The sequence below is a fragment of the Syngnathus floridae genome, chromosome 18 (assembly GCF_059516105.1).
Source record: "Syngnathus floridae isolate MCC-2025c chromosome 18, RoL_Sflo_1.0, whole genome shotgun sequence".
NCBI classification, from domain to species: domain Eukaryota; kingdom Metazoa; phylum Chordata; class Actinopteri; order Syngnathiformes; family Syngnathidae; genus Syngnathus; species Syngnathus floridae.
Window position 1 is genome coordinate 10,523,939 of NC_142430.1, and position 27,176 is coordinate 10,551,114.

Sequence of the window (27,176 nt, forward strand, 5' to 3'; positions counted from 1 at the left end):
TTCGTCCAAACGATGGCATTATGTTGTCCATTTTTTTTTGCTCTCTTCTCTTCTGCAAAAGGCAGAAAAAAAATCCAAAGGACGCAAGGGACACATTGACTCTTTGTTGATTTATTGAACACGCTACAGGCGACGGATCAAGCTGAGGTGTCGAAGAGCCTGTCGATCATGTCCTCCACCTCTTCCGGACGGTACTTGTGGTACTTCTCCGGATTCTTGGTGAACGGCAGGTTGGCGCACCTGCAACCCGAGGATCCCGCAGCAAATGTTCACATGAGAGTGTAAACAAAGCCTGCAACGTGCGTGCGTGCACCTGTGCAGGAAGCCGGTGTAGGCGTGCGTGACAGCTCTCTTCTGAGCCAGTCGAATGAAGTCCCGCTGCTCCTTGTCGGGAACGGCCCAACCCTTGTGGATCTTGCACAGCTCCTCCAGGCCCTCGTTGAAGCCCTGCCACACGCCCACGTCTCACACGCATGCACTGACGCTGGAGTCTGCTCACTGTACCCACCTTGAACTTGTCCTTGATGACCTGCCGTTCTTTGTCTTTGAGCTGAAAGAAGAAGGGGTGGGGGTGGGGTTACCATGGCAACGCAGTATCGAGAGGCCAGGAGACGGAGGGCGGCCCCACCTTGGCGCCCGGCTGGAGGGTGGGAAGGTTCCGCTCGCTCAGGTGCTCCGTCACTTTCAGCCAACTGAGAAGGAGAGACGACGGGGAGGACGAATAGGAAGACGCCAGAGAGCAGCAGCAGAAGATGACAAATAGGAAGACGCCAGAGGACGGAGCAGCAGAAGATGAACGAGAGGGTGACGAGTACCTGCGTTGGTAAAGGTGAATTTGTTGCTCAATGAGTTCTCGGTAGGAGCCCTCAGCTCGCTTCTGAGTCACCGTCACCAACTGGATCAGCTCCGACCTTCGAACGCACGCATGCACATAAGTGGCCGGCCCCACGAGACACTCGTTCGTTCGTGCGTGCGTTCGTTCGTTCGTGCGCGTGTGCTGACTTCTCCAGAGACTTGAGGATGTAGTTGTAGTTGTTGTGAAGGAAGATGGCGCTGAGGGCCGAATCCTCGTACACTTTGGACTTGCTGAGCAGGTTCAGCTGAAGGTTCCCCAGGACTTTACCTAAACGCACACAAACGCGCTGGACAGGTTGTGTGCGCGCACGTGCGTGCGTGCGTACGTACGTACAGATATAGGTGCTGAGGAGACGCTTGTTGAAGTCCGACGTGTAGCTGCTGGATGAAGAAGTGGACTCTGAAAAACACACACGCACACATTGGTGTTACGGCTGCTGCACGAACATTGACTTCTTGAGCCCAAATCCATGTTGCTGCAGAACCATGACAAGCCTCTGGGATGTGTGCTTACCTCGGGGGTCTAAAGGGATATTGTAAGTGTCCCCCAGGACTAAAAAAAAGGGTGGGGCGACCCAACAGACAAGCAGAAGAAGAAGAAGAAGTTAGTGTACAGGACGTAGAAACATGGGCAAGGGCGACACAGGGAGTGTTATGCAACAGGACAAGCAGAGAGACATGACATGGCCATGTCAGGGTGAGTGGGTGGATGGATGGATGGATGGATGGAGGGAGGGAGGGATGTGGAGAAGGTTTTCACCCAGGCATTCACCCAGGCATTCGCGCAGGAGCCACGGCGCCTACCTTGCGAGGCCAGCATGGCTCCGGCCGTCTCGTGGAAGTCCAGAAGCTGCTGGAGGAAGAGGATGGCCTGCAGGGGGAGCCAAAGAGTCAGTCATCCAGGGAGGAATGGCCTCAAAGGGGTCAAAGGTTCGGCTTACGTTGCTGGTCAGCTCGTGCACCGTGCCGTCCTTGGGCATGTTGTACTCCTTGTCGGGATCGTTCTGAGGACACGCCCAGATGAGGCGCTCAAGCGCGGGAGGACAATAAGGAGCAGGGGCAGGGGGAACATAGACCAGGAGGACTGACAACGGCGACTTTGTGCCTTAATGCTGTCGGCGAACTCCTCCAGCGCTTTGGCGCCGATGCTCTCCATGGATGCGATGAGCGCCGGCAGCTTGTTCTTGGTGCTCGCCGCCGTCCCCTCCACAGGCAAACGGGAGCGAGAGAGAGAGAGAGAGAGAGAGAGAAAGAGAGAGAGCGCGTCAGCCCACGTCGGTCCGGGTCCCCGAACGCCCGACCTACCTGCAGCGTGGCGTCAAAGTCGGCCTTGTTGATCTTCAGGTGTCTGAGGACGGGGAAGATGGCGAGCACGGCCGAGTAGTCGTGGCGCAGGATGGCGCGGCGGGCGGCGCCCACGATGCCGTCGCCCTCCAGCATCACGTTGTCCAGCGCTTCCTGCCGTACTCGGGCTTAGCGTGGGAGCCAAGGTACTCGAGCGCCACTAACCCGGCCCGGGCCTACCTGTATGAGGGAGTCGAAGGTCTTCTTCTGGTGGTGCTCGGGGATGATGTCGCTGAGGAGGGCATACTCGCTCTGCGCCAGCTTGACGAAGGCGCTGATGCAGTGGACGTACGCGTCCATCTCCGCGTCCAGACCCTCGTCTTTGCCTGGGGAGGGAGCACGCGCGAGCGAGCGAACGCATGGCTGCATTTTAGCCAGCACGCGCCAGGACGACGCCAGCGGGCCAGCACGCGCCAGACCGACGCCAGTGGGCCGCCGCCTCGCAAAAGCACGGCCATCTCCTCGTTAACGCTTTTCTTTGCGTTGTGCCAACGGACGAGCGCTCCGTCGACGTACGCGTTCAAGCAAAGTCGGATCATTGCAATGGAGCCCGCGCGACCGGAGCTCAAACGTTTTGTCAGAGTTGCCTTTTTGCCGGTCGCTCGGACTCGACCCTCGTCATTTGCGTCGCACGTTGACGAGAGCGGGACTATCTTTATGGCCGCTCGCGTTACAGAGTGGAATACAGATGAAAAAGTTACAAAAGTGAGTCGTGCATTGCGAAAAGCAATTCTTCTCCTGTGCAATAATTCAGAGGAAGGAATGCTTTTGCTCTCTCTGTTTTCATGCAGCCGCAAAGGGCCAGCCGGGTGCTCTCGCAACTCACCTGGGGGGCCGCCGTGCTTGTCGGCCAGAGCCTCTGAGATGAACCTGACCCGCGGGTCGTGATCGGAACCTGCCGAGACGGACCTCGTCAGACCGCGACGAGGTCCCGGGGGCCAAACTAAAGTGGACAGCGCCCCGCCACCGAGCACCCGGCCGCCGGAGGGAAGGGCGAACGGGGACGCGCGTCGCAACAGCAACGGGAGACCCCTTCGCTTGGCGCAACAAAGAGCAAGATGGAGGCAGGCGCCAATCAGGAGCCAGAGCGCAAAGAAGGGACCGCGACGGCCAAGGAAAAGGGCAGGCGGCAAGAGGAGGGGACGACAAGACGGGGGAACAGGTGGAGGAGGAGGAAAAGAGGCGGGCAGGAGAAAACAGGACCGGCAAGTGGGAAGGGGAGGAACAAAAGAGGCGCTGGCCTGGAGACCGGAGAGTCCAAAGGGGCTCCGTTACGAGCGCCGTCGTCACGCCCCGACGCCAGCACAAGGAGAAGGAAGCGAAACGTGCGGGTCGCGTGCGGGTCGCGTGCGGGTCGCGTGCGGGTCGCGTGCGGGCCGCAGGCTGGCCACAGGCCGCAGGCGGGCCGTAGGCGGGCCGTAGGCGGGCCACAGGCGGGCCACAGGCGGGCCACAGGCGGGCCACAGGCGGGCCACAGGCAGGCCACAGGCAGGCCACAGGCGGGCAGGCGCCAGTTACCTTCCAGAGGTGCCAGGTTGGACCCCCCCTTTTTGCCATCCAGCCCGTGCTGTGAGTACTGTTTCAGAAGGTTCTGAGCCTTGCGAATGGTTCCTGGCACCCCGAGAGCAGGAGGAGGAGGGGGGGAGCAAGGTCAGGAGGGTCCCGACAGCCGCAAGTAGAGAAAGCACAGCCGCCCGGTCAGAGATCAACGAGACAGGCACAAACCAAAGACGGGCAAAGACGGACGGCAAAGACGGACGGCAAAGACGGCATGCCACCGCGGCAAGACGCAAGGCCAACGCTAGCAACAAGCAGGCGCAGGTACGCCATATCGGATGTGGCAAAGCGCGCTGCGGTCGAGAGGAGCGACGTGGGAAAAAGGGCCTCTCGCTTTCAGCAGGCGGGCATCACGGGGAGCCGCTGCCGCCGCCGTCGCCGCCGCCGCTGCCTGTTTCAATCCAATTGGACAGAATGCAGCCTCATTGGCGCACACCCGTTGTTGAGCTCCCTTGACACACTTTGCCCTCCTCGTGCCGCCAGCCCCGCCACACCACATCCAATTAGGCTAACACGCCGAGCGGCACCTTACCGGGCCGCCTGGGAATCTTCTTGGTGGGCGTGTCCTTGCGCTTGGCCTGGACAGCGGGCGAGTAGAGGACGGCCGAGGACGCGCTGTTCTTGCGCAAGTGCTCCTTCAGGCCTTTGATGGAGCGGTCCAGCTGGCTGGAGCGGATCTGGAAGTACACCGTCATGAAATCTGCCAGACACAAAACAAAAGCGGAGTCAGCCAAGACGAGAAACAGACCGCACGCCGGCATGCTGGCACGCTGGCCAGCCGTTTTGCGGGCACAATCCAAGTTTGGCAAAGGGCCAATTGCCTCGTTTCTTTTTTCAGCGGAGGGACGGGATGAGGGGGCAAAAGCGGACGGCAGCGCTTGCACCCGACCTTGATTGCGTCCGTATTCCACCAGCCAACCGCCGATGCAGATGATGTCGTGGAGGACGGCTTGGGGCAGGTGCTCCAGGACCACGTCCTCCTGCAGCTCCAGCTCGTCGTCAGCCGCGCCGATGGCGTCCAGGATGAGGACGGGCGGCACTGGCTTGCTGTAGCGGGTCAGCAGGCTGCGGAACTCCGCCTCTAGGAGCTCCTTGCCCTTCTCGAAAAGCCCTTTCTGCAGCGGGCGCATTCCAGTCGCGAGGTGAACGCCACATTCCCGGCTTCGCTCGAGGCCCGCGACTGCAGAGCGGCTCGTACCACAGTGTTGAGTTCGGGGCTGTCGGGATTGTTGTCCTGGAAGTACTCCACGGCCTTCTGGATCTTGGCGACGCAGGCCAGATACTCGTCCAGGCGCCCCGTCGGTCTGGCACGCAAAGGCGGCGGCGGCGGGCGGGCAACATTAGGACCCCGTCGGTGAGAGCCCCATCCTCTGCCCTGCCCTGCCCTCACCCTTCCCTGATGATGCGGTCCGTGTCCTTGGCCACATGGTAGTAGCTGATGACGTGGTCCATGCAGGACAGCGTCTTGTCCACGTTGTCCTGCAGACGCTGTAAATTCTCCGTCTGCTTGTGCACGGGAATGATGGAGTTCTCCAGCTGCATCAGGCGACTCTCAAACGACGACAGGATGGACACCTGTCAAAAGCACACGCACACGTGCAGCGCACAAGCAATGCATACATCAAAACATGAAGCTAGAGTGTGTTGTGATCATTTGCGCGTCTGACCATTCCATTGGTCAGCTGATCACTCTTCTCCAGGTTCTCGCGGATGAACGAAAGAGTCTCTTGTTCCTGTCCAAGCAGACACAAGATGTCACGTCACTTTTGCGGGTCAAATCAAACGGCCGAGAAAATACAATATACAGAGAGAGAAAGAAACAGCCACAGACAGCGACAGCGGACAGACGTCTGTTTGGGTGCGAGCAAGAGGCGAGGCGAGGCTAGCCTGACCTGCTTGAGTTTCTCCTCAATTTCTTTCTTCCTGGCCGACGCATCCTCGGTTGGGATCATCTTGGCGACAAGCCGCCCGCCGTCAAAGGACGCCCACCTGTCGAGTAACAAGCAACAAACTAGTCCATTTCGATGACTAAACTCAACCGGAAGATTGCGTCGCGAGAGGACAGGCGCTCCGGCTCGCTGTGGCTTTAGACACTTCCGGATCTGACTTCAAAGTAAAACACCACCTTCGACTTTCTGAAACCTAAGATTGGCTGCCCGCACGCCCGCACGCCCGCACGCCCGCCCGCCTGCTTATGTCAAACTAGTGCTCGATTTCAGGTGGAAGTGAAAACCATTTTGGACACAATCAGTGCTGCAGTATTTCTATTCGCATTTGGAGTCGTGTCAGTTTACGATTTAACTTTTATTTCGAAAGGGCAAGTGTTCTTCCGACAGGAAACACTTCGAGCTCGCCCTTACGTTTGAAATAGTGTCACTCTTGCGTCAATTGGTAGATTTGATTTGACTCTGGCGCAGCTTTATTGCAAAAGCGATTCAAATGCGATCGTAAAATCTTTTAGTGGCCGTCATGAATGCAGCGACCAACTCGTCCACATGGGGACGCTAGTGCTGCGGATGATGACTCGTTACTGCTGTAGTGTACACGAACAACTCAATTCGGTTTGACGAATCTCTACGATTTGGATAAAAACAAGTCCTGAAATGTTTCTGCAGTTTTTGTAAATTTATTTATACATAAATAATGTCCTGGTCTACATGGCAACTTGATCGTACAAACTGAAGCGTTGAGGGAGGGAGGCAGACAGAAATAAAAGCACAACGACCATCACCCAAGACAAGTCACACAGACCAACAACCGCAAAAAAAAACAAAAAACTGAACTAAAAGTGTGCCCCAATTGTGATGAAATGCACCGTTGAAGCAGAAGAGCTACTGCACGCACGTTAAGATTCTTCCTCTTTGGATAGAGTCTGAGGTGAAAAACACAAAGACGAGTCACTTTTTCCTGGCGGGAAAAATGTGTTTTGACTGAATGGGAAAAAACAAAGGCTTCAACAATCACCTGCTTGAGAAACTGCCTGCCCAAGTAGTTGGTGGCCATGTTTTTGAAGTCGGTCTTCCCTCCCACTTTACACCTGACGTATCCGTAGAGGTTGGCCCCTTGCAGCACCAGGCCCATCACCACCACAGGCTGCATACGCGTGGGACAAGCACATTGCCACAGTTACGCCGCCGCCGCCGCCTCGGCAAGAATTCAACAAAGAATTGCGAGTCCAGAGGTGGCATTTGCCAAGGCAACTCTCAACAAAGGTGGAAATGGGACATTGGGAAGAGGTAAAGATGTCAGCAGTGAGGCCTTCGCAGGCGAGTGCGGCAGCGGCGTTCACGCTCACTCCGCAGCGGGCAAATGCTGAGAAGACGACAAAGAAAACCCAAGCCCCCTTGGCGGCAGCCTCACCAGCCACTTGATGTTGAGATGAAAGAGGGCGCTGAAGGCGAAGATCGCCCACACGAGCGGGCACACGATCAGACCCAGCCAGAAGATGCGCGATTCTGAGTTGGAGCTCTGCTTTTTTCTCGGCCCCTGAACAAAAGCAAAACGTTTTGGTCTGCAGGCGGTGGGGGGGGGGCGCGTGCCATGCCGTGCCATCACGTCACCTTGCGCGCCTCAAACACCCAGTGGCTTTGGCCGTCCTGGTCCACTTTGTTCCACCACCGCAGCGCCACCATCAGACGCCCGCTGATGTTCTGCGGCGCCACAACAGGAAGGATTGAGCCGGGGTCGACAGTGGGTGCTAACAGACATTTTCTTCAGGGCCGAGACGATACCGATTCGGAGCGGTCGTCAAAGACGCCGACAACTGAGACACACAAAGTCACGCAGCAACCCCCCACGCGGACACGCCCACCTTGACGGTCCAGAAGTCGCAGGAGAGCAGAAGGATGATGGTCACCATCCCGCCGATGGAGCCGTCACTGATCCTCTCGCACAGCAAGTACACCAAGATGGCACTGACCCTGAAGAACAGGTGGAAGAAGGACGCCACCGGGTGCCTGCAATCATTGTCGTCATCAGGCTCAATGCGCAAAATGCCACTCCGTCATCTCGACCGAGCAAATTGACCGACTTGATGTTGGTCTTCTTGGACAACCTCCGTCCGGCAGCGTCCTCCTCGGCGTCAAACAGAGCAACATCTTCATCGTTGTTCTCCTGAAGGGGTGACGAGGACGAAAGGCACACATGAGCTCAACTTCACAAACTTGCCTCGGCACTTCCACATGAGGGGCTTCTCGTTTTGGGGCTACTTCATCACGAAAGCTCCGAGTTGAACGGCTCAACGTTTGCTTTTCTTATTGGTTCAAAAAGCGATCAAGCATAAAGGCTTCGACAATAGCATTGACCACACCACACCGTTTCAAGTGTGTGCCGTGACGTTCAGCAAGCCAACTCGCTTCTTCTCAATATGTTGAAGGTGCATTCGCGAGTTAGGAAATGATCTTCAACCGTCGCTTTTCATCGAAAACGCACGAAAAGTTGCCTTTGGATATGCGCAAAGAAAGGCTGGCTCACTTACCCCTGCTAGCATGTCGACGCTTGAGCGAACACTTCCTGCTGACGTGCGAGTTGAAAGATACGTCACCGGTCGGCGTGCTCACGTGATCCGCTCGGCTAAAGTCACGTGACCTCCGCGGGAATCACACGGACTCGACGCCCAACAAAAGTCAAGAGTTGTTATTCCGTTCCCATTCAAACGCCTGCTTTGACAGATTGATACACGAACACTTCATGACGTTTTCAGATCACTTCGTTAAACAAATGCAATTTACAATCGCAACAAATATATCAAATAAAAGAATGAATAGGCACATTGGACTCAATGCAAGAAGTCAATGAAAATGTCAAATAATATTTGGAAATGACACGACAAAATCTTTCCGTAGAAAACGATTGTTTTGACGTTGTAAGATTTGGACAATCGATTGGGCTCCTGCACGCACGTGAACCTCGAATCGGTTCGGAAGAGGAACCAACGCCTGATTGTCTTTTGCCACGTCTCTATGATTCATTTGATAACTTTTGGCCACATTTGAAAGTTAAGTGCACATATTAAAAAAGAAGGAAATCCCTGCTGTATCATTTTTATTGGAATCATTTTCAGTCATTCAACGTCATCTTGAGCTAAAAATAAATACGATATGTTTGGAAGAGAGGACTTTTCGATGGGTTGATGTCAAACAGGCACCTCAGCGGACACGTAAACTCTGCAAATGTGCATTGGAACTTTATTTCTGGAGCTTGATGTATCTGAAGGTTTGTGCGCGGACGCACGCGTGTTCTCGGCAATTGTGCACGTGCGCACGCTCCATCGAGCGAGCGAGGAAGAGACGCCGCCGCCGCCGCGGCCCTCCCGTCTCGGCCGTCACGGAAGAGGGACGCCGTTTGTGGGGGACGAGGGCAGAGAGGGGCTCTTGAGTGGCAAGGGCTCGCCGGGCGGCACCAGAAGCACCACGTTCTCCTTCTTGGGCAACCAGAAGGCGGGATAGAGGGGCTCCAGGAACTCGGCCTCGTAGCGGTGGATGAGCGTCATGGTTTGGTCCACGCCGTAGAAGGCCAGGAGGCCTCCGGCCGAGTCCACGTACACGCCTGCGGAGACACGCCTTTAGCCGGCAAAGCCAGGACAAAGGCAAAATTGGAGCGAGTGTACGGACCGATTCGGGTGAACTTGGCCACGGCGAGGGGCGTCTCCACGCCGCTGTGCCAGGCGGAGAAGCTGCGGCCGTTCCAGTGCAGGCACCAGGAGAAGTTGTTGGCGCTGATGCAGCCGCTGCTGTCGCCGCCCTTGCGCTGGATACTCTTGTAGGTGAGGCCCACGTGCGTGCCCTCGCCGCCGACGTCCGCCTCAAAGTAATGGCGGCCCAGGTAGAAGCTCTCGGCCGCCAGCACCTGCCGCCAGTCCTGGAAGCGCTCGGGGAGGTCGGGGTAGGGATGCTGCCAGGGCGTGGTGTTGGTCACCTTGCGGTTGTCCTCGGTCAGACGCAGGAAGACGTGAGCCGTGTCGGGGTCCAAGCTCACCTGAGCGCCGTCTGCGTGACGGGGAAAAATAGAAAAATTGCCGAGCGGCCGGCCCGGGCCAGGCCGGGCCGGGCCAGGCCGAGACGCCTCTTTTATTTACACTTGAGGAAGTCGGCTCGCGTGACGGGCTGGGGGAGGCTGCTGCTGTGCCTGGCCGCCACCGTGGTCTGGACCGTGGTCTTGATGCCCACCTTGTCTGAAAAGGAAGCCCGCTCACGCGGTTAAGGTTGCCCTCTTTTTTTTCTTCAAATAGAAATTCAAGCACTCCAACTGCAGTTGGACAAATTGCGCTCATGGCAAACGCTTGGCCGCTGACACGCAGGCGCGACATTCCACCGGCCCTGTCGGAACACGCCCGCTGAGGTTCAGGCTGCCTCCTTCCCGACTTCCAAACGGGTGGAAAGCCTTTCGCCGCTTGTTTTCCACTCACCGGCGTTGCAGGTCTCCTTGACCTTGTCCACGAAGGACGTGGCCAGCGTGTGGCACAGCTCCTGCGTGGCCTCGGCGATGACGCGGCTCAGCGCCTCGAGGCCGTCCATCAGGCCGATGTAGACGCCGGGCAGCGAGATGTCCGACGCCTCCTCCTTCCACTCGCAGTACTCCTGGAGACACGCAGAGTTGTTGCCCGCTTCCTTCCAGCGAGCATCACCCGGGGGGGGTCACCTGTAGGAAGTCGACGTCGTTCTTGTGGCGGGAGAGCTTGTCCATCTGCGCCCGCGTCTTGTTAAGCTCGCCGCACCTTTGCTCCAGGTGGGCGCGGATGCCCTCGGCCTGGCCCAGCGCCTGCTTCTCCTCCACCTCCAGGATGTCGCTCACCTGCTTCTCCGCCTTCTCGGCCGCCGCCCGCAGCTGCTCAAACTGGGCCCTGACCACGTCCCGCACCTGGGTCACCGAGTTCTGGATGGACACGGCGTTGAGCTGCAGCTTGTCTATGGCGTTCTCCGCCGCTGTCACCGTTTTGGTCATCTCGCCGCGTTTGTCCTTCAGCTCCCTCTGAGGACAGACACGAGGCGGCGGGCCGTGAAGGTCGGAGGCCGAGCGAGCCGTCGGCCGGAAACTCCCCTTTGAAGACGCGCTTTTGGGGGCCACTTGCCTCCAGCTGGCGTCGGGCCTGCGCCACGGGGACGGCGTCGTGGCCGCGGTGGTCGTCGGCCAGGCAGTCGCGGCACAGGCAGCGGGCGTCGGCGCGGCAGAAGAGCTCCAGCGGCCACTTGTGGCTCTCGCAGGTGCGGCGCTCGATGTCGCGCAGCGGCGCCACCAGCCGATGCTGCTGGAACTTGGCGTTCTCCAGGTGCGGCCGCAGGTGCGCCTCGCAGTACGACACCAAACACGTCAGGCACGACTTGAGCGCCCGCCGCGGACGCTCCATGCACGAGTCGCACACCACGGCGTCCTCGCCCGCCACTTGGTCTTGGTCTTGGTCCTGGTCCCCTGCCTCCTCCTCCTTCTTGCCCCCCTCTGCCAAAACAGGGACGAACGAGCAAGCAGTTGTGACGCAGATTTGCCTACCCATGCTTTAGACAGTCGTCCTGCGATTGACGTCGTCCAATTGGACCGGTTCACGTCAAGTCGTGCGACCACTCGTGTGCGTGCCCTTTTGTCTCCCAGTTGTTGTGCCGCAGTGAACACGCGTGCAGTGGCGGAAAACGAGCGCGGCCGGCTCATGAGAAGAGTTGCTCGCGCAAAGTTGTGCACGAACACGAGCGCATGCACGCGTCGGCGGAGCTCTTTGGCTGCGCGTCAACACAAACGCTCTTCCTCCCTCGCGCTCACCCGAGTCGTCGTGAGGAGCGCCTTCTCCTTCTTCCGGGGCGACTTGGGGCTCTTCCTGGCCCGCTCCTTGTTCAGGGACAGGGACGGCGTCGCGCTGCCGGGGCTCCTCTTGCGCGGGTTCCATGTCGCCAGACGAGCAGCTCGTCCGTCTCACACTTCCTCGTATGAGGGCTCAGCTGACGCGAAGAAAGGAGCGGAGAAGCGGCCACACCTCAAAGACGTCACTCGCAAAAGGGGGGGAGCCCGGCCCCTTTGGCTCCCGGACGGACGGACGGGCGGGCGGGGCCCCAGAGCGGCTGCCAAACCGGCCGGCAACATTCCTGCGCTCCACTGGAACGCGCAGCAAGTCAAGCAGGTGGCGCTTCTCTCACGCACAAGAAGGGCCGCGCAACGCAACGCCGCGCCAAACTTCCTTTCGACCAATGCAACATTCCAAAAGAATCACAAAGTCCCATTTCTGGGCGAGGGAGCGCCAGGTGGTTTTATTTCAAGACTTTTTGCATAAAGATGCGCTCTTAAGTCCTTTGGATCTCAAAGAGTTTGATGTCGGTGTCGTACCAGATGGGAGGATCCAGGTTGCTACGGCGACCGGAAAACACAAGTGAGACAGACGGACGGACGGACGGACGGCATTCGCATCCGCGCCGCGGTCACGACTCACCGCAAGTAGACCACGCCCCACGTGTAGGTGTGCAGCCACCAAGCCGTGACGGCGTTCGCTTGGTACTTGCGGATCAGGATGGGGTGCGGCACGGGGAGCAGGCCCACCAGGGTCCCGTGCTGGAGGAACTTGAGGATTTCACGTTCGTCCGTCAGAGCCCTGAGCGCAAAGAAGACAGTTTGCTGCCAATGGAAATGTTTACGAGTCCATTCACACATGTTCATGAATTCAACTGCTTTCACCGCTTAACAAAAGTAGAACTTTGGCGCCATCTTGTGGCATGTTGTGTACGGGTTGAAGTGCGCGCCTTTCTTTCAATAAAAGCAAAATGCGAAGGCAAAGAGAGAAGACTGAAATGGCAGCAAAGCCGCAAGCAGGTGGCCTCACTTGTCGATGCAGATCTTCTCCACCTGAGGGACCAGAACCTGCAGAAGTCGCATGATGGTCTGCAGCGGAAGCTTGGACTTCCACGACAACACCTGAAAATCACAAATCCTTTTGCTTTTCGTCGGACGCGTGGCTCGCCTATTTCAAACCGTTGACATAGGGTGAACTCGGGGCGAGTCGGACCGACCCAGTCCTGGGTGGCGCCCCAGGATGGCGAGGACGAGGGGGGGAGTTGGCCGGCCGCTCGGCTCTCCGTCCGCGTGCTGCCCTGTCGCAAGAAGACGTTAGCCAATCCCGAGGCTGTGCCGGAATCAGCCGCAGTTCTGTTGCTCGCTCGCTCGCTCTCCAGATAAGCACACTTAGTCAGCCATTTTCTTAAGACTATTACCTCGCCGGCTCTCTCCGAGTTGGACTCGGTGTCGCCCAGTGCAGCGGCGTCCAAAACGGCCGCACCGTCATGACCGACGTGACACCTCTCGGTGGCGATCTCTGCGAGAGGAGAGGTCACGAGCCGCTTGAGTATTTTTTTTCTAAATTCTTCATAGCCATCATCTAAATGGGCCATATTGCCTCCGTGCTTTGGTGAGGGCCAGCCTCCTTATCAAACAGAAAAATGTTGCCATACGGGCGCCACGTGGATCCGTCAGGTCCCATCGGGGTCCAGGCGGGCGCTCGTCCGAGTCGCCGCCGCCGCCGCTCTTCTTCTTCTTCCTTTTGCACAGCAGAGCCTCGTGGATGGCCGCCTGGTCCGCGTTGAGGTTGGCCAGCCGCTGGAAGAGGCTCCTCCTCCGGATCAGGGAGTACACCAGGTTGCTGTTGCCTGCGTGCGACACCGGAGCACGGCGGGGGCGGGTTGGGCTGGGCCGGGCTGGGCTCGGCCAGGGAGGCTCTGCGCTGACCGTCAAACTGGTACTGGATGATGTTGTTGAAGACCTCCAGCAGGAAGAAGACCAGCCGGTGGTTGTCGGGAGCCGAAAAGAGGAACCAGGGCTGGGAGAAAATCTCCAGGAGGTGCACAAGCTTGTTGGCCGACACCATGGACAAAGTCTTCAGGTAGGGAGAAACTAGGAAAAAGGTGCGGTCACACGTTGGCGACGGGCCAGACGAACGAGATGGGACCCCGGAGACACGGCCCCGCACGCCCGCCCGCCCGGAGACACTGCTCACCGTTGACGATGACGGTGAGCAGACAGTGGAAGAGCGGCTGCAGGCGCTGGTTCCCGCAGGTCATCATCCTGTGAAAGATCTGCGGAGGACACAGCAAGGCGTCGAGGGACGCTTTGACGCTCTCCACCCTCCGCCACCCGCCCGTTACCACCAGCAGCAAGTCGGCGTGCGTCCCGCTGAAGACCGGCACGTCCAAGGGGATGCGCAGCGTGAAGGGTTTGTTGAGGCGCACGCCAAAGTTCCTCTCGCCGCTCAGCAGCAGCAGGATCAACACGCCCATGTGGACCAGGTCCGCGCCGGCTGCCAAAGACACGCAAATCGCGTAAACGCAAATCTGGGGCGCCCGGAGCCGAGCCGAGCTGAGCCGAGCCGGGCCGCGCCGCTCACCGGGATCGGCGCGAGCCTCGTTGAGGAAGAAGAGGATGGGGACCAGCACGTCCAGAACGTCGCTGCTCTTCAGCACAAAGAAGAGGAATTTCTGCACAAGCGCGTGAGCCGGACCGTTAGCCTCAGTGTTGTCTGGAGGCACGTCAGAAGGATTCGCTCACCTTGTTGAAGTGGCACAGTTTCCACAAGAGGATGAGTAGCTCCTGGTGGAAGATGATCTTCTTAGAGGAGTTGGGCAGGTAGGTCTGAATCAGAGGCTTGTTGAGGAGCCGGCTCACACCTTTCAGGATGAAGCCCAAGTCCTGAAACAAGGAGCGAGCGAGCAAGGTCAAGGGAGAAACTCCCGTCACCTCCCTCCCTCACCTCTTCTCGATGGATCCTGGACAGGAAGTTGACAAACTGGTTCTCAGGAGCACTTGACTGCAAGGCCAGATGCCGGTGTCAAAAGCGCCTTCGACGCTCGGGTTCGACGTCGGCCGTGTTGGGAATCCGTGGCTCTTTGCCAAATCCTTATTTTGTTTTTGTCCACATAGGAATATGGAGTGGGCCTCAGGTTCCGCGCAAAAGGATCTTGGGAAGTCTCAAAGGCAAAACGCGTGTGCCTTTCCAGCTCGGCTTGTGCCACCCACGCGAGGCGGCCGTTCCCAACACGGCCGGCCCCGGACAAACGCCGGCTGGCACGTACGTGCGTCTCGTGGACCGCGGGCCGCTCCAGGGCCACCAGGAGGATGTGGAGCGCTTGTTCCACCAGCAGGCGGCGCCGGTCCGGAAACAGCAGGTGCTCGTAGGGGAAGCCCCATCCCCAAGGCTCGTAGGCGCACACTACGTTCAGCAGTGACGTGAACAGCGGGAGCGTGTGTCTGCGGGCGGGCACGGCGGGCGGGCACGGCGGACGGGCACGCCAAGCACGCGTCTCAAATCGGCCGACACAGTGTCCTGAAGACCGGTGGCGTGTGCGAGCGAGCAACGCACCTGTTGGCGGCGGAGCAGAAGAAGAGCAGCCAGCGGTTGGCGCTGCGGCGGGCGGGCTCCAGGTAAAGTACCTCCGAGAAGCATGTCAGCAGCAGCTTGAGAAGCTCCGTCCTCAAAGGCACAAAAGCAAAGCGCGTTGACGCCCAAGGCGAGCGAGCGAGCGCGCACGGGCGGGCGGGCGGGCGGGCCTTATGGGGGCGAGCGGGGCCTGGCTCACCTGTTGCTGTCATGGCTGGAGTTGAGCGGCGGCGGCGGCGGCGATTGGGAGAAGCCCACGCCCGTTTCCCAGATCAACTCGCAGCTGTCCACCGCGTCGGCGCCAACTTCCTGCGGCCCGCATCGCTGTTAGCACTCAGTTATCCACGCCAAGGGCTCACACCTATTACTAGTTCAGGAAGAAATTTAGCCTGCAACGACTCAAGCGCATTTTCAGCGTTAGCTGCTCACCCTTCCACCCGCTAGTCAAACATGGCCGCTCCTTACTGAAGAACTACTGAAGATGCTAATGAGATTTGCTACTTTTGTGGTGTGAGCAAACAACACGCCCTGTCGGCTCCAACGCAAAACCAACAGCGAGCAAAACAGCCACGTTTGCACAATGCATTGCGGCTAACTCACCCGCCCGTCACGTTTGCGAGCCTGGACGGTGAAGTCAGGACAGAAGAGAAGGTCGCCCACCGCCATGAGGAGCGACTCGCCCAGGGGGCGAGCGCCGTCTAGCTCGGCATCGTCGCCGTCGTCCCGGCAAGGCTGCGGGAGGCGTGAAAAGGGGTCCAGAAGGGGCTGTCAATTGGGGGGGGGGCTGTCAATTGGTGGTGGTGGGGGCGTCGGCTCACCCGCTTGCGGGCGGGCAGGCCGGCCCACATGAAGCCTCGCCAGTCGGCGTCCTCCAAGACGAAGGGCAGCACGCGGGTCAGCAGACGGACGCAGTTCAGGACCGAGACGCGCTCTCGCTCCGAGCGGCAGCCGGTGCCTGCCGCCCGTGACAACTTCCCCACCGCCTGAAGGAAGGAGCCCGATAAAGTCAGCTCGGCCGTCCGTTTGCGAATATCGCGCGACTGTCAGTTGCCATTGAAGAAAAGCAATGGCGAGACGAAGCGGATCGCACCTTGTAGCACAAGGTGGCCAGGTTGGACGGAGATTCCTCCCTCAACGCTCGGATCTCGGCCGCCGGAACCAAGGCAAAGATGTCCTGGACAGACACGGACGGCTCGGCCCAGAACTGCTCCCAGAAGACGTCGTCCGAGGCTTCCACGGCCTACGCGCACAGACAGAACATTAGCGGGCCTGGACAATGTCCACAGAGCATCCATCCCGCTGTTCAAACACTTTGTCTTTTTAGACAAGGAGCTCAATAAAAATGAATCCATAACCAAAACATTGTCGACTGCGTGCGTGTTGCTCAAGATACATGGACGCAAGTGCACCGACTTTTACTGGCTGTCACTCAAATGTGTCGTTTGACAGGCGCGGGCGGGTCGTGCGTGGAGTGCGTTTTACTTGCGCCTGGCTGCAGTTGTTGCGCGTAGCCACCACGAAAAGTGGGTTGATGCGAGTGGCCACCACCAAAAGGGTGTTGATGCGAGTGGCCACCAGCAAAAGTGGGTTGATGCGCGTGACCAAGTGCTGATGCGCGCGCGCGCCCGTGCCATGCGACGCGTATTGCTGTGCCATCTGTTGGCGCAGCGCTGCGCTCCGGTTCAGCTGTCTGACCTGAGTGGTGCTGGTGAGTTGGATCACAGCCTTCCTGAAGTGAAGTTTGCTGTCGCCGTTCCCCATGTCTCGTCCTGGCGATGTCGGTTCGGTTCAGTTCGGTTCGGTTCGACTGCAGGTGCCGTGCAGCAGCGGCTGGCAGGCAGCAGGTGTCCGCTAATGAGGAGGGGGCGTTCAGGGCCTGCTCGGACAATAGACGACGATGTGGAGGAGCCGCGGCCCCCAGATGCTCGCCCTTCTTATCTTATCGCACCAATGAACGTTTCTCCCCCCCCATTTCTTTGAGTCACCTCTGTTTACATGTAGAGGAATTAAGGTCATACTGAAATGTACAAGAACGTATATGACATCTGGAGTGTTTACCTTCAGGAAAATGTCCCAGTTACGACCGTCCTCGAAGGCAGCACAGTTGCTTCGAGCAGGAACTCGGCCGGAAAACTTCCGGGATCGATTCCTTTTTTTTTTTTTTTTTTTTTTTTTAATCCGCTCGACGGTGACGTCACTCTCATCAGGTGGACTCTTGTAAAGTTGTGCCACCGCCATAAACGCTTCAACAAGCAGTCACGTGATTCAAATCTTTTTAGTGTTTATCATTTAAGAGTAGCTCAGTGACGTCACATGAAGAGTCTCAGTAGGGGGCCCAGAAGGGAGTGAACATGGAGAGAGTGTGCGTAACGCAACTGCCTCCGGCGTCCCCGCCCAAACGTTGGGTGGATTTTGATGGAGGACGCCATGCGGCGTGCTATGGCCTTGGTCCTCTTGGCCTCTATCTTTTGCTCCTCATCAGCGGGGGGCCCCGGCGTAAGCGGCCGACGCGTCTCGCCGCCCGTGGCCCGGCTTTGGACCAAAAGTCCGTTTTTTCCCCTCTCTCTTTCAGGCTGGGGTCTCCGGGCGAGCGAGAAGACGGCCGCCGAGGCAGACGCTTTTGTCGTCGTCGTGGAGCTCAGGTGAGCCGTCGTCAAGTCGGGACGCGTCGGAGCAGGAATGAGGCCGACGCTCGCTCGATCGGGCTGCGGTTAAGCGCGGCGTGCTGCCATCCGTCGGCAGGAATCTGCCTGAACGGAGGAACGTCCGTCCCCAGCCTGACGACGGGCCGACACATGTTCTGCTTGTGTACCGACGCTTTTGAGGGAACCTTCTGCCAGACGGGTGAGAACGCCAGGCAGGGGCCAGGACCTCGCTCGCGATTGGACGGAAGGGCTCGGGCTGCTATCTCTGCAATAACAGGCGGGCGACACTTAGGTTTCGAGGAGCCGAACCGCACCGCATCGCATTGGCTGCCGCAGACGGACAGCGCCCGGCCCGCTTGCCCGCCCCGCTTGCCTGCCCCGCTTGCCCGGCCCGCTTGCCCGGCCCGCTTGCCCGCCCGTGTTTGACTTTCGGATGCCATTGCGTGTCTAACGTGGCGGCGTCTGTCCCAGCGGCAGCTTTCCCGGCGGCTTCCAGCGCCGACTGCTACGAGGGCGTGGGGCTTTACTACCGAGGCTTCCGGTCCCAATCGGAGAGCGGTCGCCCTTGCGAGCGCTGGGACGCCGACACCAGGCGACGCTACCTGAGCTTGGACGTGGACGGCGGCAGACACAATTACTGCAGGTCCTCCCTCCGCCAAACACTTTCCCCTCAACAGGGCAACCCGATGACGAGGACTAGGTGTCAACCCGAATGGAATGCTTTATTTCGCGGATGCTGCTGTCGGCCCTCAGGCCGTCGGCCAGGCGAAATGTCCAGTCTTTCGGCCCTTTTCTAGAAGGACGGCAGCCAAACAAGACTCTGTCTCGCGCGCTGATCCAGCGAACATGCAAGACGCGCAAAGTTGCATGCGCAACCGCGTAATAATCGGCGCCTCCATCAGGAACGTGCGCTTCAAGCGCCGCCCGTGGTGCCATGTGTGGAAGGAGCAGCGGCTGACTTGGGAATATTGCCACGTTCCTTCATGCGCCTCGCGTAAGTCCTTGTCGTCCTTTGAGCGGGCTGGAGCGCCGCTGGCCGGTGTGCACGCGGTTCAAAGTCTTGGAGTGAAAACACCTCGGCGCTCTCCTGTAGTGCAACCGTTGGTGTTGGCAGCGCCCACCGAGGCCCCCGGCACCACACCTGCAGGTAAGCCCCGTCCCCCATCTTTTCTCGTTCACGGATTCCCGAGTGACGGCCGGCTGGCTCGCGTTGTTGTGGTGCCAGCAAGCACTCGGCCCCCGCGGAGCCCCCTGTCCGGTAAGCTGCGCCCAATTCCTGCGCCTGGTGTGGCGACGAATGCACGCACGCACGCACGTGTGCCCTGATCCGCGCCCTCCTTTTTCTCCGTTGCCAGCGTGGGCCACGTGCGGGCGTCGTTCTCGCCGCAAGCAGATGCGTATCGTGGGCGGAGCGGCGGCGCCGGTGGAGTCGCAGCCGTGGCTAGCCGCTATCCTGTGGCGCGGCAGGTCCAAGGAGAAGGTCTTCCGCTGCGGGGGCAGCTTGATCGCCCCCTGCTGGGTCCTCACCGCCGCTCACTGCTTCCCCGACGGGTAGGCCGCGCGCTTCCTGAGCAAAAGGGAAGAAAGCCATCGGGTGCCCATTTGCTTTATTGCGTGGAGCAAAAGGGAAGAAAGGTGCCCATTTGCTTTGGCGGCAGGGCGCGCGCCAACGAGCGGCGCTTCCTGGTGGCGCTGGGAAAGAGCGCCCTCAACCGGAGCGAGGCCCTGGAGCAGATCTTCCGCGTGGACAAAATCATCTTGCACCCCGACTTTGACAACGAGCGAGGCAATTACGACAACGACATGGGTGAGCCTCCGCTAGGTCACCGAAAGTCCGGTGCCAATTCAAGACGTACTGCGTGCGTGACCGCCCGACCCGCCCGCGCTCGCAGCGCTGCTCAAGCTGACGCCCAAAGCAAACGGCCGCTGCGCCCGGGAGAGCGCTGGGGTGCGCCAGGTGTGCCTGCCCTCCGCTGAGGGCCACCTCGACCTCCCCGCCGGCTTCCCGTGCGAGATCGCCGGCTTCGGCAAAGAGAAGCACGGCCTGTGGTACCACTCGCAGCTCCTGCGGCAGGCGCACGTCAACCTGTTGGACGCCGGCGTGTGCGGCGCCGCCGATTATTACGGGGACAAGATCACGGACAACATGTTGTGCGCCGGCCGGGAAGACTGGACACAGGACGCCTGCGAGGTGAGAGCGCCCGGCCGGCGGCGTAGCGCTTTGTCCGGGCGTTTTCGTGCCTGGGATCGCTGACGTGCCAGCGCGGATTGCACATTAGAAGATGGCTGGGCCTTTGTTCCCTCCCTGCTTGCCTGCCTGCGTGGCTGCCTGCCTGCCTTTTGCGCTCTAATGTTCAAATGAATTCATTAAGACCCCAATGGCCTATATATTTGCACGTGCGACCAACTTTGAGCCGTTTGCGTTCAGGGCGACTCGGGCGGTCCTCTGGCGTGCCAAGTGGACGGGCGTTTCGTGGTGGTGGGCGTGGTCAGCTGGGGTGAAGGCTGCGCCCGCCAGCGCCGACCCGGAGTCTACGCCAAAGTCCGCAACTACAGACCATGGATCCGGCAGCACGCCGGCGTTTGACCACCGGGGCGGCGACACTTCCGATTGCTCCAATTCTTTCGACACGACTCCGTTTTTCAAGCCATTTACCACTTCAAAGTGTGCTATCTCCCTACGCCTACAGTATTGTTTCGAGAATTTGCGTCCTGTAGCCCAACGAGAGGACAGTCAAATTGGCGTGCAGTTCGGTGCTGAGCCTGAAGATGGCGGCACAGCGCCCACGTAGAACACCCGTTGAGCAGCCCCGAAAAGTGGATTTGGGGGGGGGACAAACACCACTCCATTTGAATTTCTTTCAAAGTCTGATATATTGTAAGACTTGACATTTTTTGGTTCAAAACTGTTCATTAGATTATTGTTTTCATCCCGAACTCAAGACCAGCTTTTTTGACAATACTGAGGTGATTCAAAGGTTGAATTAAAACTTTTGAAACCTTATGTGTGGTCGATCGCTGCATAGCACTTCAACGGAGTGAGTTGAGGCAGCCTTATTCATTTTTCTGCTGCGGCTTGGGGGGGCAGGCAATCGAAAAAGACGCTCACCGCCGGCCGATATGCAAGCACTCGCTCGCGATGACTACGAAGAAACCGTTGGTTTGGCTCGCTCGCTCACTCACCGTCGAAAATAGACGAGAAGTAGCTGGCATTGTCCACCGGAGAGCAGCCTTGTGTTGGGCCGAGTGGTTGCCGCCGCCGCCGCCGCCGCCGCACGTTCGAGACCCGCTGGAGGTTCACATGCATGTATGCACGCACGCACGAGCAGATGGCTGATGAATGATTTTATCTGGTGACATTTTTTGACAAACGGGGCGGAACCACGACTGGAATACTGCTTCATGATTGGCTGAAGGCTCTGGAACTGTTTGGATTAATGAGAAGAAAAGGTTGTGAAAGTGGGCCTGAATAGGCAAATGAGGCGCTCTGTGATTGGTTGGATTCTGAGTGGGCGCGGTTAGGGTTAGGGTCCGTTTCACCGACAGTGGTTTATTTAATAACCATAGACATTGTTAAGGCAAGATTTTTTTAATCTCTACAAAGACAAAACGATATTGAATCAGCAAAAAAAGAAACTTAAGGTCTTGTGTATGACTTAAGTTTGACGAAACAGTATCAAAATGAGAGAAGGAATGCAAGATTTCACATTTCTTTCAATTGGCGTCATAAACGAGTCTTAGGTTTGTAGTCCTTTGTTTCTCAAATGACGTGGCGGAGAGAGAGAGAGAGAGAGAGAGAGAGAGAGAGAGAGAGAGAGAGAGAGAGAGAGAGAGAGAGAGAGAGAGAGAGAGAGAGGGAAGTCAATCAATCTGTTGTGGTGCGCCGGTACCAAAAACGGGCTCTGAAGTCATCACTGCAGGTCATAAAACCCGGATTGGTGGGCGAGTGGACAATGCAGCGTACGATGTTGTTGTGACCCAACGACAGCAGGTTTTTCCTCTCGGCCGTACGTGAATCCCAGCAGCACAGGCTGATGGTGCGCTCATCGGGAAGCAGAACATAATCTTCCGTGTGGTTGAACACGCCCTGCGTTCGATGCATCTGACGGCCGCTCAGGCCGGCTCCTAAAACGCCAAAGGCATTTTTGATCGCGTGAATGACTCGAACTATCTCGAGACAATTGCAAATGGAAGAAATTCTTGAACTCACCTGTGTATTTCACCAACATTCGGCCTGTGGATATTTCCCACAGTTTGACCACTGAATCTTTCCCACTGGAAAGGATGTACTTGGAGTTCTTGGTAAAGATGGCTGAGCAGACCTCTGCCCCATCATGAGCTTTGTCAAAGGTGGTCACACAGCGATTGGAGACACCATCCCATAGTTTAATGCTGCCGTCCTTGCTGCAGCTGACGTAGCTGTTGGCTGTCGGGTTGTAACTAACGCCGCTAATGGTGTCGGTGTGTTGGTCCGCTGGGTTGCAGGACACAAAACACTGAAAGGTGTTGACGTCATAAAGACGCAGGGTGGGGTGCTGTGTTCCAACGAGAAGGTAATCTCCAGATGGGTGAAAAGAGATGGCACGCAGCATCTCTGCTTCCTGAGAAGAGAATGATTTTTTGGGACTCATCAAATATGAGCCTATCAAACTCGAAGGTTTTGTGTACAATCGCTGACCTGTACGTATTTGAACGCTCGTTTTGCGGAAGGCTTTGAGTAGTCGAAAAGTTTGAGAGTGTAATCTCTTGAGCCAGAAGCGAGGATCTGTTCAGTTGGATGGAAGGCCAGGCATGTAACTTCATCCACGTGGTCATACAGTGTTCGAATCACCGGGTGATTCTCCATGTTTTGCTGAGCTGTCTCATTCATCATAACCTATACCAAAAATAAATAAATAAAATCATAATAATATATACACATATATATACATACATGAGGTTTTTTTTTTAAGAGCATTTTTCAGGACTGACCTCAATTGGCATGGCACTTTTTGCCAGCATACGCTCAGTGTCCAGGATCTTGATGGAAGCGTCAGCTGAGCCTGTGGCGATGAGCTGGCCATCCCGACTGTATGTGGCAACCCGACACGGTCCCTTATGGGAAGTAACATAGCACGTTTCATATTCAGATGCCTCCGGAGACATTGTCTGGACGTCAGCATCAAATTCGAGATCAATCCCCACACCAGGAGCGACTGTATCAGAGCGCCCGATAGCATATTGCACAGCGCTGTCATCATTTTCCATACCTGTGACACAGATGACATCAATGGTTATTGTCAAGACACACAAGCAAGAAACAAATACATCGAATAACTTACCAATTTTGACCAGCTGGACAAGCTGTTCAGATGGCGACACCACGTTTGCAGGTTTAATTTCATTGACTAAACTGTTGGCGATGCCGGTGTATCCATCGTAGAGGAGCTGGCTTATGATGAGTTTATACAGATGCTGGCGATCTTTCAATGTTGGTTTTGGTCGATACATCTTCTGTCACAGACCAAATCGAAGGTCAAAAGGTATCCAAGGAATAGCTCACACACTGTTGGCAAATGGCTCGATCATGCACACGTACGATTTGGGATGAAATGACTAAAAAGCAGCCTCCCTCCCTCCCGACCTACCTGCACGTCGTATTGTTAGCTTTGCAGCTCGAGTTCAACCAAAAGCGAAGCACTTCCAATGACTTGTATCATGAAATGATCAAACTGACAAACTGACGTGGGGGAACCTTGCAATACTTTCTACTTGAGACAAAAGTAAAAATACTTTTGGTCACGAAACCACTAAATCGCCGCACTACAGGACGAGATCGTGCTAGTCGACGCGGTTGTTGTATTGGCTTCGATTCTTCTTCGTCTCCAGCAGCTATTTCGGGGATTTTAGCCTATTACTGCCACCTACTGGTGACCTATATGACGCCATTCTATTTGAGATTCCAATTTGAAATGTCAAAATAACTACATCAACAACGGGGTGGTGGTTGGAACTAACCACGCTATTTGTAGGACGTCAAAGCGGACAAGTGAGTAGCTTGCATTTTAAAATGTACACCCAGACAGTCAAAACAGTGACAAAAAGATTTTATTGTACACTATTATAATAGGTGCATTCAAATGGAAATCTTTTCATCTAGTTTTAAGCGCAAATTGTTGACAGTTGTACATTAGAAACAAAGACGACTGTAATGGTGAATGGCAAAAAACATGGTAGCTCAATGCAAATTCATTGAATGCATGATATTGTCCTCATACTCATCATAGACAGACAGACAATTTGAGACATGGTCCATGATAATCAAGCCCACGCCACCTCAAGCATATTTTCCACAGTCAGCAGTTTTTCTCTGGGTTTTCCAACCGATTCACCCCTCTTCATCTCCACTCTGTCAATCTTTTCCCAATCCGAGAAGGTTACAGGCTTCACTCCTTTGGAGATAACAAACAAAAAATGCACTTCAGTGACGAGAACTTTTTCCTTTGGAATGGATGAAAATCAATCTTGACCAGAAAGGTACCTCTTTTTTCAAGTAGAGTTCCAATACTTTGTGCTCCAGGCTTAGCAGCAGACATGTCCAATTTCCCTGAATCCATGTCTTCCATTAGGGATCTTGCAGTGTCAAAACTATTATTCATCGTGGTGGCGATCACACCGGTCGGGCCTGTCTTCAGCCACCCGCTGCAATATAGACCTAAAGGGAAGGAGCGCAGTCGATGAATGTTTACTTGCTTAATTATCGCTGGTTGTATGCGTGGGCAGCTACCCGGCGCTTGCTGAACACGGCCCAATTTGTTCGGGACGATGGCTTTGCCGGAGTCAAATGGGACCGACGGGTCAATGAGGACGCTCTTGTAGCCAACGCTGCTAATGACAAGGCCGCAGGTCACGTCCTCGACCTCGTCTGTGAGCACCGCGCGAGCAGCTTCACCTGAACCCTGGTCACGTGCAAGCAGACAAGTTGATTGACCACGTTCATTGAGCAGGGTCTCAAGATGTTCAAATCCACCTCCAGTTTGTTGACTGCCAGTCGGATGGCAGCTGTGCCGGTGCCGTCACGATTTGGGAGGACCAGGACAGGGCTCCGGAAGAATCGGAGTCCCCAACTGCGCGAGGCTTTGCTTCTTCTTTCTTCTTCCTCCTTTGTTGGAAGCTCAAGAGCTGCTTTTAACAGCAACTCTGTGAGACGTTTTCTTGGTCTTGGTAAACCTGAAAGAGCAAAGGCACTCTTGGCTGGATGAGACAGTGATTGATGAAAGTGATTCTGAACTCATATTTCCTGTAGCGGTGTGAAAGTTGGAGAAGATTTTATTCAAGCACCCCTAACCCAACCACCTACCATTCATCAGCTCTGTTGTTATTTCTCTGGCAAGGTCAGTTGAACGAGGACAGATAAGATGTTGTGAAAGGGATGAGTGAGTGTGTAGGGAAAGTGAGTTCTTGCAAATATTTAGATGACTTATCTATCACCTGGAAGAGCCTCAGGGACACCCTGGAAATCAGATGGCAGCATCTCAGGTCTGGTGCCTGGTAGCTTCACAATTTCCCGAAGCTCCTGTTATTATAGGCAGTAGAAATGTTAACCTGGCTCTTTCTATTCTGACATTTTTTCCATGTTTCAATTTTCAACAATTCGTAATGGATTGAATCATGATTTTCTGGCACTCTTGATGTCCTGTGGCACTGTAAATTGGTAGTGCAACAGATATCTGCTTTTGGGGGAGCTATGATGCTTTGAAACAGGTGCTTTAGCCAAAAGACTTCATCATCAGTCGGTGTTATTTGCTACTCGCATACCTTGATAGTGCACGCAACCTGCATGGGTCCTCTTCTGCCGACAATAAGCACCCTGCGGATCTTGCTCTCCATCAGAGCTTCGAGGGCAGGCTGAGTGATGTCAGTCTTCTGCAGATGATCATATTTTCGTTTGTGACAACAACAGGAAAACTGGGATTGAATTGAACCTCAAGTATTCCATGATTTAGTCACATACCTTTAAAATATCAGTAGGTGACAGTAATATTCGTGCTACGTCCAAAGCCACATTGCCCTGTCCCAGAATGACTGCTGTTTCACAACTCAGGTCAGGGCTCAGCTGAACAGCAGACAAAAAAAGTTGACAAAGTGATACTTGAGGATCAAGAAGCCAATGAGGACGCACCTCTCGACAGCTTGGCAATCCATTATACCAGCCCACAAAGTCTTTGGCAGAATATACATCAGCCAAGTCTTCTCCAGGTATCCCCATCCTCCTGTTTCCTTCTGCCCCATAGCTCTAATATAACGTACAATAAATAAGTACAAATGCTCAAAGCTCGTTCGCCTCGCCCCGCCCCCCCATAAGCGTCTTACCAGTATTACTGCATGGTACGCTTGCTGCAGCTCTTGTACGCTCACATCCTTGCCGACGTTCACGTTTCCGTAGAAACGACAGCGTGCATGTTTTGCTGTCTGCGTGAACGTGTTGATGACATTCTGAGGAGATGAATTGAAATGCTAAATTCAATGAAGTCATGTTACAATAATAATGTGCTAGTATAATGAACTTTTAAGGTTGAGAGACTTTGCCACGGACAAATTCACTCTGAAGCATTTGTTTGACCTTGACTTCCGGATGATCAGGGGCAACCCCAAATCTGACGAGGCCAAAAGGGACAGGCAGTCGCTCGTAAATATCCACCTCAACATCTTGACGGGCCTGGGGGGAGAAAAAAAAGCTCTAATTCTAGTTTGCATCAGATGAGTTTTTCCTCGAAGTATTTCAATGTTTCATATGATCACCCACCTGAAAACACTAGCACCTTGGTGTGACGTTCCATGACGTCATGAAAAGAATAAATATGTACCGTATTTACCTTCATCAAATGCTGTGCTGTATAGAATCCTGCTGGTCCGCTGCCAACAACACACACCTTTGGCTTGCATGAGGAAAATGCTGCCACTCCTACAGGCAATGCAAATAAATGCTTGATCATTGAATATCAGATCATGCAATAAAGGGACTCACCACGTCGATTTATCCATCTACTTCTTCTGCACGTCCATAATGCGACATCGCTAAACAGCTTTTGAAAGCCAGACATTTTGGAATGTTCGGGCTTCAGATAAACATTAGTGTTCCAGTTAAGCAACACCCACTACAGGGACCGAGAGCAAAAGCCAAGGTACCACCCAAAAAAAAAAAAAAAAAAAAAGTTCTTTTGGTCGGATTCGTCCACTGGACTTGGTTACTGATGCAGCAAGTTTTAATGAAACACTTATTAACTTGATCACACTATGAAAAGTGCATCTTCTTGTTTACATTTCTTTGGTGTGTTCCACCAAAAGTAGTCCTACAGAAAAATAAAATCAGCGCATACGTTCCCCCTTGACTACTTTCATCCATCGATCCATCCATCCATTTTCTATATGAAATATTTGAATAGAATGAATTA

The 27,176-nt window shown here is 55.8% G+C and overlaps 7 protein-coding genes across 26 annotated transcripts; 1 reads left to right on the forward strand and 6 right to left on the reverse strand.

Moving 5' to 3' along the window:
* Positions 1-91: 91 nt before the first annotated feature.
* On the reverse strand, positions 92-5,791 carry exoc7 (exocyst complex component 7). 7 transcript variants are annotated; one of them, XM_088359372.1, is made up of 21 exons: positions 5,649-5,791; positions 5,424-5,489; positions 5,147-5,331; positions 4,955-5,060; positions 4,646-4,871; positions 4,289-4,456; positions 3,718-3,810; positions 3,026-3,094; positions 2,380-2,525; positions 2,161-2,313; positions 1,961-2,059; positions 1,797-1,859; positions 1,660-1,726; positions 1,370-1,408; positions 1,190-1,255; positions 1,003-1,123; positions 816-911; positions 629-692; positions 509-550; positions 314-447; positions 92-240 (listed from the first exon to the last, which is right to left on the reverse strand). In XM_088359372.1, the coding sequence occupies exons 1-21, from the start codon at positions 5,706-5,708 to the stop codon at positions 138-140; spliced, it is 2,166 nt and encodes a 721-aa protein (XP_088215498.1). In that variant the 5' UTR covers positions 5,709-5,791; the 3' UTR covers positions 92-137. The 7 variants fall into 7 exon arrangements, with proteins under 7 accessions (XP_088215498.1, XP_088215501.1, XP_088215500.1 ...); XM_088359375.1 differs by lacking the exon at positions 3,718-3,810; XM_088359374.1 differs by lacking the exon at positions 3,026-3,094.
* Positions 5,648-8,340, reverse strand: tvp23b (trans-golgi network vesicle protein 23 homolog B (S. cerevisiae)). 2 transcript variants are annotated; one of them, XM_088359392.1, is made up of 7 exons: positions 8,234-8,340; positions 7,787-7,869; positions 7,568-7,712; positions 7,317-7,406; positions 7,117-7,242; positions 6,721-6,849; positions 5,648-5,745 (listed from the first exon to the last, which is right to left on the reverse strand). In XM_088359392.1, exons 1-7 carry the CDS (start codon positions 8,243-8,245, stop codon positions 5,731-5,733), a joined length of 600 nt encoding a protein of 199 aa, XP_088215518.1. In that variant the 5' UTR covers positions 8,246-8,340; the 3' UTR covers positions 5,648-5,730. The 2 variants fall into 2 exon arrangements, with proteins under 2 accessions (XP_088215518.1, XP_088215517.1); XM_088359391.1 differs by lacking the exon at positions 5,648-5,745 and adding an exon at positions 6,361-6,628 and having other exon boundaries at positions 8,234-8,310.
* Positions 8,341-8,782: 442 nt separating this feature from the next.
* On the reverse strand, positions 8,783-11,725 carry trim16 (tripartite motif containing 16). Its single transcript, XM_088359387.1, has 7 exons — positions 11,506-11,725; positions 10,826-11,190; positions 10,396-10,725; positions 10,163-10,334; positions 9,833-9,928; positions 9,369-9,743; positions 8,783-9,303 (listed from the first exon to the last, which is right to left on the reverse strand). Exons 1-7 carry the CDS (start codon positions 11,627-11,629, stop codon positions 9,080-9,082), a joined length of 1,686 nt encoding a protein of 561 aa, XP_088215513.1. The 5' UTR covers positions 11,630-11,725; the 3' UTR covers positions 8,783-9,079.
* A 234-nt stretch (positions 11,726-11,959) lies between these two features.
* Positions 11,960-17,237, reverse strand: LOC148383028 (protein HID1-like). Of its 4 annotated transcripts, none has more exons than XM_088359368.1 (20): positions 17,156-17,237; positions 16,793-16,948; positions 16,188-16,337; positions 15,916-16,080; positions 15,698-15,829; positions 15,297-15,406; positions 15,080-15,190; positions 14,793-14,967; positions 14,471-14,527; positions 14,269-14,409; positions 14,108-14,198; positions 13,869-14,020; positions 13,721-13,799; positions 13,453-13,617; positions 13,179-13,373; positions 12,942-13,042; positions 12,741-12,821; positions 12,554-12,645; positions 12,167-12,325; positions 11,960-12,084 (listed from the first exon to the last, which is right to left on the reverse strand). In XM_088359368.1, the coding sequence occupies exons 2-20, from the start codon at positions 16,856-16,858 to the stop codon at positions 12,021-12,023; spliced, it is 2,286 nt and encodes a 761-aa protein (XP_088215494.1). In that variant the 5' UTR covers positions 16,859-16,948; positions 17,156-17,237; the 3' UTR covers positions 11,960-12,020. The 4 variants fall into 4 exon arrangements, with proteins under 4 accessions (XP_088215494.1, XP_088215493.1, XP_088215497.1 ...); XM_088359367.1 differs by having other exon boundaries at positions 16,793-16,973; positions 17,156-17,222; XM_088359371.1 differs by lacking the exon at positions 17,156-17,237 and having other exon boundaries at positions 14,108-14,174; positions 16,793-17,054.
* Positions 17,087-20,746, forward strand: LOC148383029 (urokinase-type plasminogen activator-like). Of its 7 annotated transcripts, none has more exons than XM_088359383.1 (9): positions 17,249-17,941; positions 18,214-18,385; positions 18,645-18,736; positions 18,836-18,889; positions 18,968-19,000; positions 19,098-19,293; positions 19,401-19,549; positions 19,635-19,933; positions 20,171-20,746. In XM_088359383.1, exons 1-9 carry the CDS (start codon positions 17,449-17,451, stop codon positions 20,327-20,329), a joined length of 1,647 nt encoding a protein of 548 aa, XP_088215509.1. In that variant the 5' UTR covers positions 17,249-17,448; the 3' UTR covers positions 20,330-20,746. The 7 variants fall into 7 exon arrangements, with proteins under 7 accessions (XP_088215506.1, XP_088215505.1, XP_088215507.1 ...); XM_088359384.1 differs by having other exon boundaries at positions 17,445-17,593; positions 17,670-17,739; positions 17,840-17,941; positions 18,645-19,000; XM_088359386.1 differs by having other exon boundaries at positions 17,445-17,593; positions 17,670-17,739; positions 17,840-17,941; positions 18,220-18,385; positions 18,645-19,000.
* Positions 18,446-23,615, reverse strand: cstf1 (cleavage stimulation factor, 3' pre-RNA, subunit 1). Of its 3 annotated transcripts, none has more exons than XM_088359389.1 (7): positions 23,370-23,615; positions 23,064-23,232; positions 22,714-22,991; positions 22,421-22,618; positions 21,953-22,343; positions 20,926-21,867; positions 18,446-19,309 (listed from the first exon to the last, which is right to left on the reverse strand). In XM_088359389.1, exons 2-6 carry the CDS (start codon positions 23,230-23,232, stop codon positions 21,608-21,610), a joined length of 1,296 nt encoding a protein of 431 aa, XP_088215515.1. In that variant the 5' UTR covers positions 23,370-23,615; the 3' UTR covers positions 18,446-19,309; positions 20,926-21,607. The 3 variants fall into 3 exon arrangements, with proteins under 3 accessions (XP_088215515.1, XP_088215516.1, XP_088215514.1); XM_088359390.1 differs by having other exon boundaries at positions 23,064-23,287; XM_088359388.1 differs by having other exon boundaries at positions 23,064-23,235; positions 23,370-23,614.
* Positions 23,616-23,811: 196 nt separating this feature from the next.
* Positions 23,812-27,080, reverse strand: fdxr (ferredoxin reductase). 2 transcript variants are annotated; one of them, XM_088360595.1, is made up of 12 exons: positions 26,750-27,079; positions 26,598-26,686; positions 26,345-26,440; positions 26,095-26,217; positions 25,904-26,017; positions 25,736-25,837; positions 25,540-25,647; positions 25,213-25,297; positions 24,752-24,951; positions 24,509-24,680; positions 24,263-24,436; positions 23,812-24,173 (listed from the first exon to the last, which is right to left on the reverse strand). In XM_088360595.1, the coding sequence occupies exons 1-12, from the start codon at positions 26,823-26,825 to the stop codon at positions 24,043-24,045; spliced, it is 1,470 nt and encodes a 489-aa protein (XP_088216721.1). In that variant the 5' UTR covers positions 26,826-27,079; the 3' UTR covers positions 23,812-24,042. The 2 variants fall into 2 exon arrangements, with proteins under 2 accessions (XP_088216721.1, XP_088216722.1); XM_088360596.1 differs by lacking the exon at positions 25,904-26,017 and having other exon boundaries at positions 26,750-27,080.
* Positions 27,081-27,176: the final 96 nt, after the last annotated feature.

Bases quoted from the DNA above. Each gene is read 5' to 3' on its own strand.
- exoc7 (XM_088359372.1), bottom strand. From the start codon at position 5,708: ATGATCCCAACCGAGGATGCGTCGGCCAGGAAGAAAGAAATTGAGGAG. The intron at 3,811-4,288 runs GTAAGGTGCCGC...TCGGGGTGCCAG, and splicing joins GAAGATTCCCAGGCGGCCCG to GAACCATTCGCAAGGCTCAG. The intron at 2,526-3,025 runs GTGAGTTGCGAG...CTCCCTCCCCAG, and splicing joins CAAGCACGGCGGCCCCCCAG to GCAAAGACGAGGGTCTGGAC.
- tvp23b (XM_088359391.1), bottom strand. The intron at 7,713-7,786 runs GTCGGTCAATTT...CAATGATTGCAG, and splicing joins TCCAAGAAGACCAACATCAA to GCACCCGGTGGCGTCCTTCT. The intron at 6,850-7,116 runs GTGAGGCTGCCG...ACGCGTATGCAG, and splicing joins ATCTCAACATCAAGTGGCTG to CCTGTGGTGGTGATGGGCCT.
- trim16 (XM_088359387.1), bottom strand. From the start codon at position 11,629: ATGGAACCCGCGCAAGAGGAGCCCCGGCAGCGCGACGCCGTCCCTGTC. The intron at 11,191-11,505 runs GTGAGCGCGAGG...CTGTTTTGGCAG, and splicing joins CGCTCCTCACGACGACTCGG to AGGGGGGCAAGAAGGAGGAG. The intron at 9,929-10,162 runs GTGAGTGGAAAA...CTTCCTTTTCAG, and splicing joins CAAGGAGACCTGCAACGCCG to ACAAGGTGGGCATCAAGACC.
- LOC148383028 (XM_088359368.1), bottom strand. From the start codon at position 16,858: ATGGGGAACGGCGACAGCAAACTTCACTTCAGGAAGGCTGTGATCCAA. The intron at 16,081-16,187 runs GTGCGATCCGCT...TCCTTCCTTCAG, and splicing joins TGGCCACCTTGTGCTACAAG to GCGGTGGGGAAGTTGTCACG. The intron at 15,191-15,296 runs GTGAGCCAGGCC...TGTGCCTTTGAG, and splicing joins TCCAGCCATGACAGCAACAG to GACGGAGCTTCTCAAGCTGC.
- LOC148383029 (XM_088359379.1), top strand. From the start codon at position 17,449: ATGGAGAGAGTGTGCGTAACGCAACTGCCTCCGGCGTCCCCGCCCAAA. The intron at 17,942-18,213 runs GTGAGAACGCCA...CGTCTGTCCCAG, and splicing joins GGGAACCTTCTGCCAGACGG to CGGCAGCTTTCCCGGCGGCT. The intron at 19,550-19,634 runs GTGAGCCTCCGC...CCGCGCTCGCAG, and splicing joins CAATTACGACAACGACATGG to CGCTGCTCAAGCTGACGCCC.
- cstf1 (XM_088359389.1), bottom strand. From the start codon at position 23,232: ATGTATCGACCAAAACCAACATTGAAAGATCGCCAGCATCTGTATAAA. The intron at 22,992-23,063 runs GTAAGTTATTCG...TCTGTGTCACAG, and splicing joins TGTCCAGCTGGTCAAAATTG to GTATGGAAAATGATGACAGC. The intron at 22,619-22,713 runs GTCAGTCCTGAA...TTTTTGGTATAG, and splicing joins AAAGTGCCATGCCAATTGAG to GTTATGATGAATGAGACAGC.
- fdxr (XM_088360595.1), bottom strand. From the start codon at position 26,825: ATGTCTGGCTTTCAAAAGCTGTTTAGCGATGTCGCATTATGGACGTGC. The intron at 25,648-25,735 runs GTATGTGACTAA...GATCATCTGCAG, and splicing joins CACCTACTGATATTTTAAAG to AAGACTGACATCACTCAGCC. The intron at 24,437-24,508 runs GTAGCTGCCCAC...CCTTCCCTTTAG, and splicing joins CCGTGTTCAGCAAGCGCCGG to GTCTATATTGCAGCGGGTGG.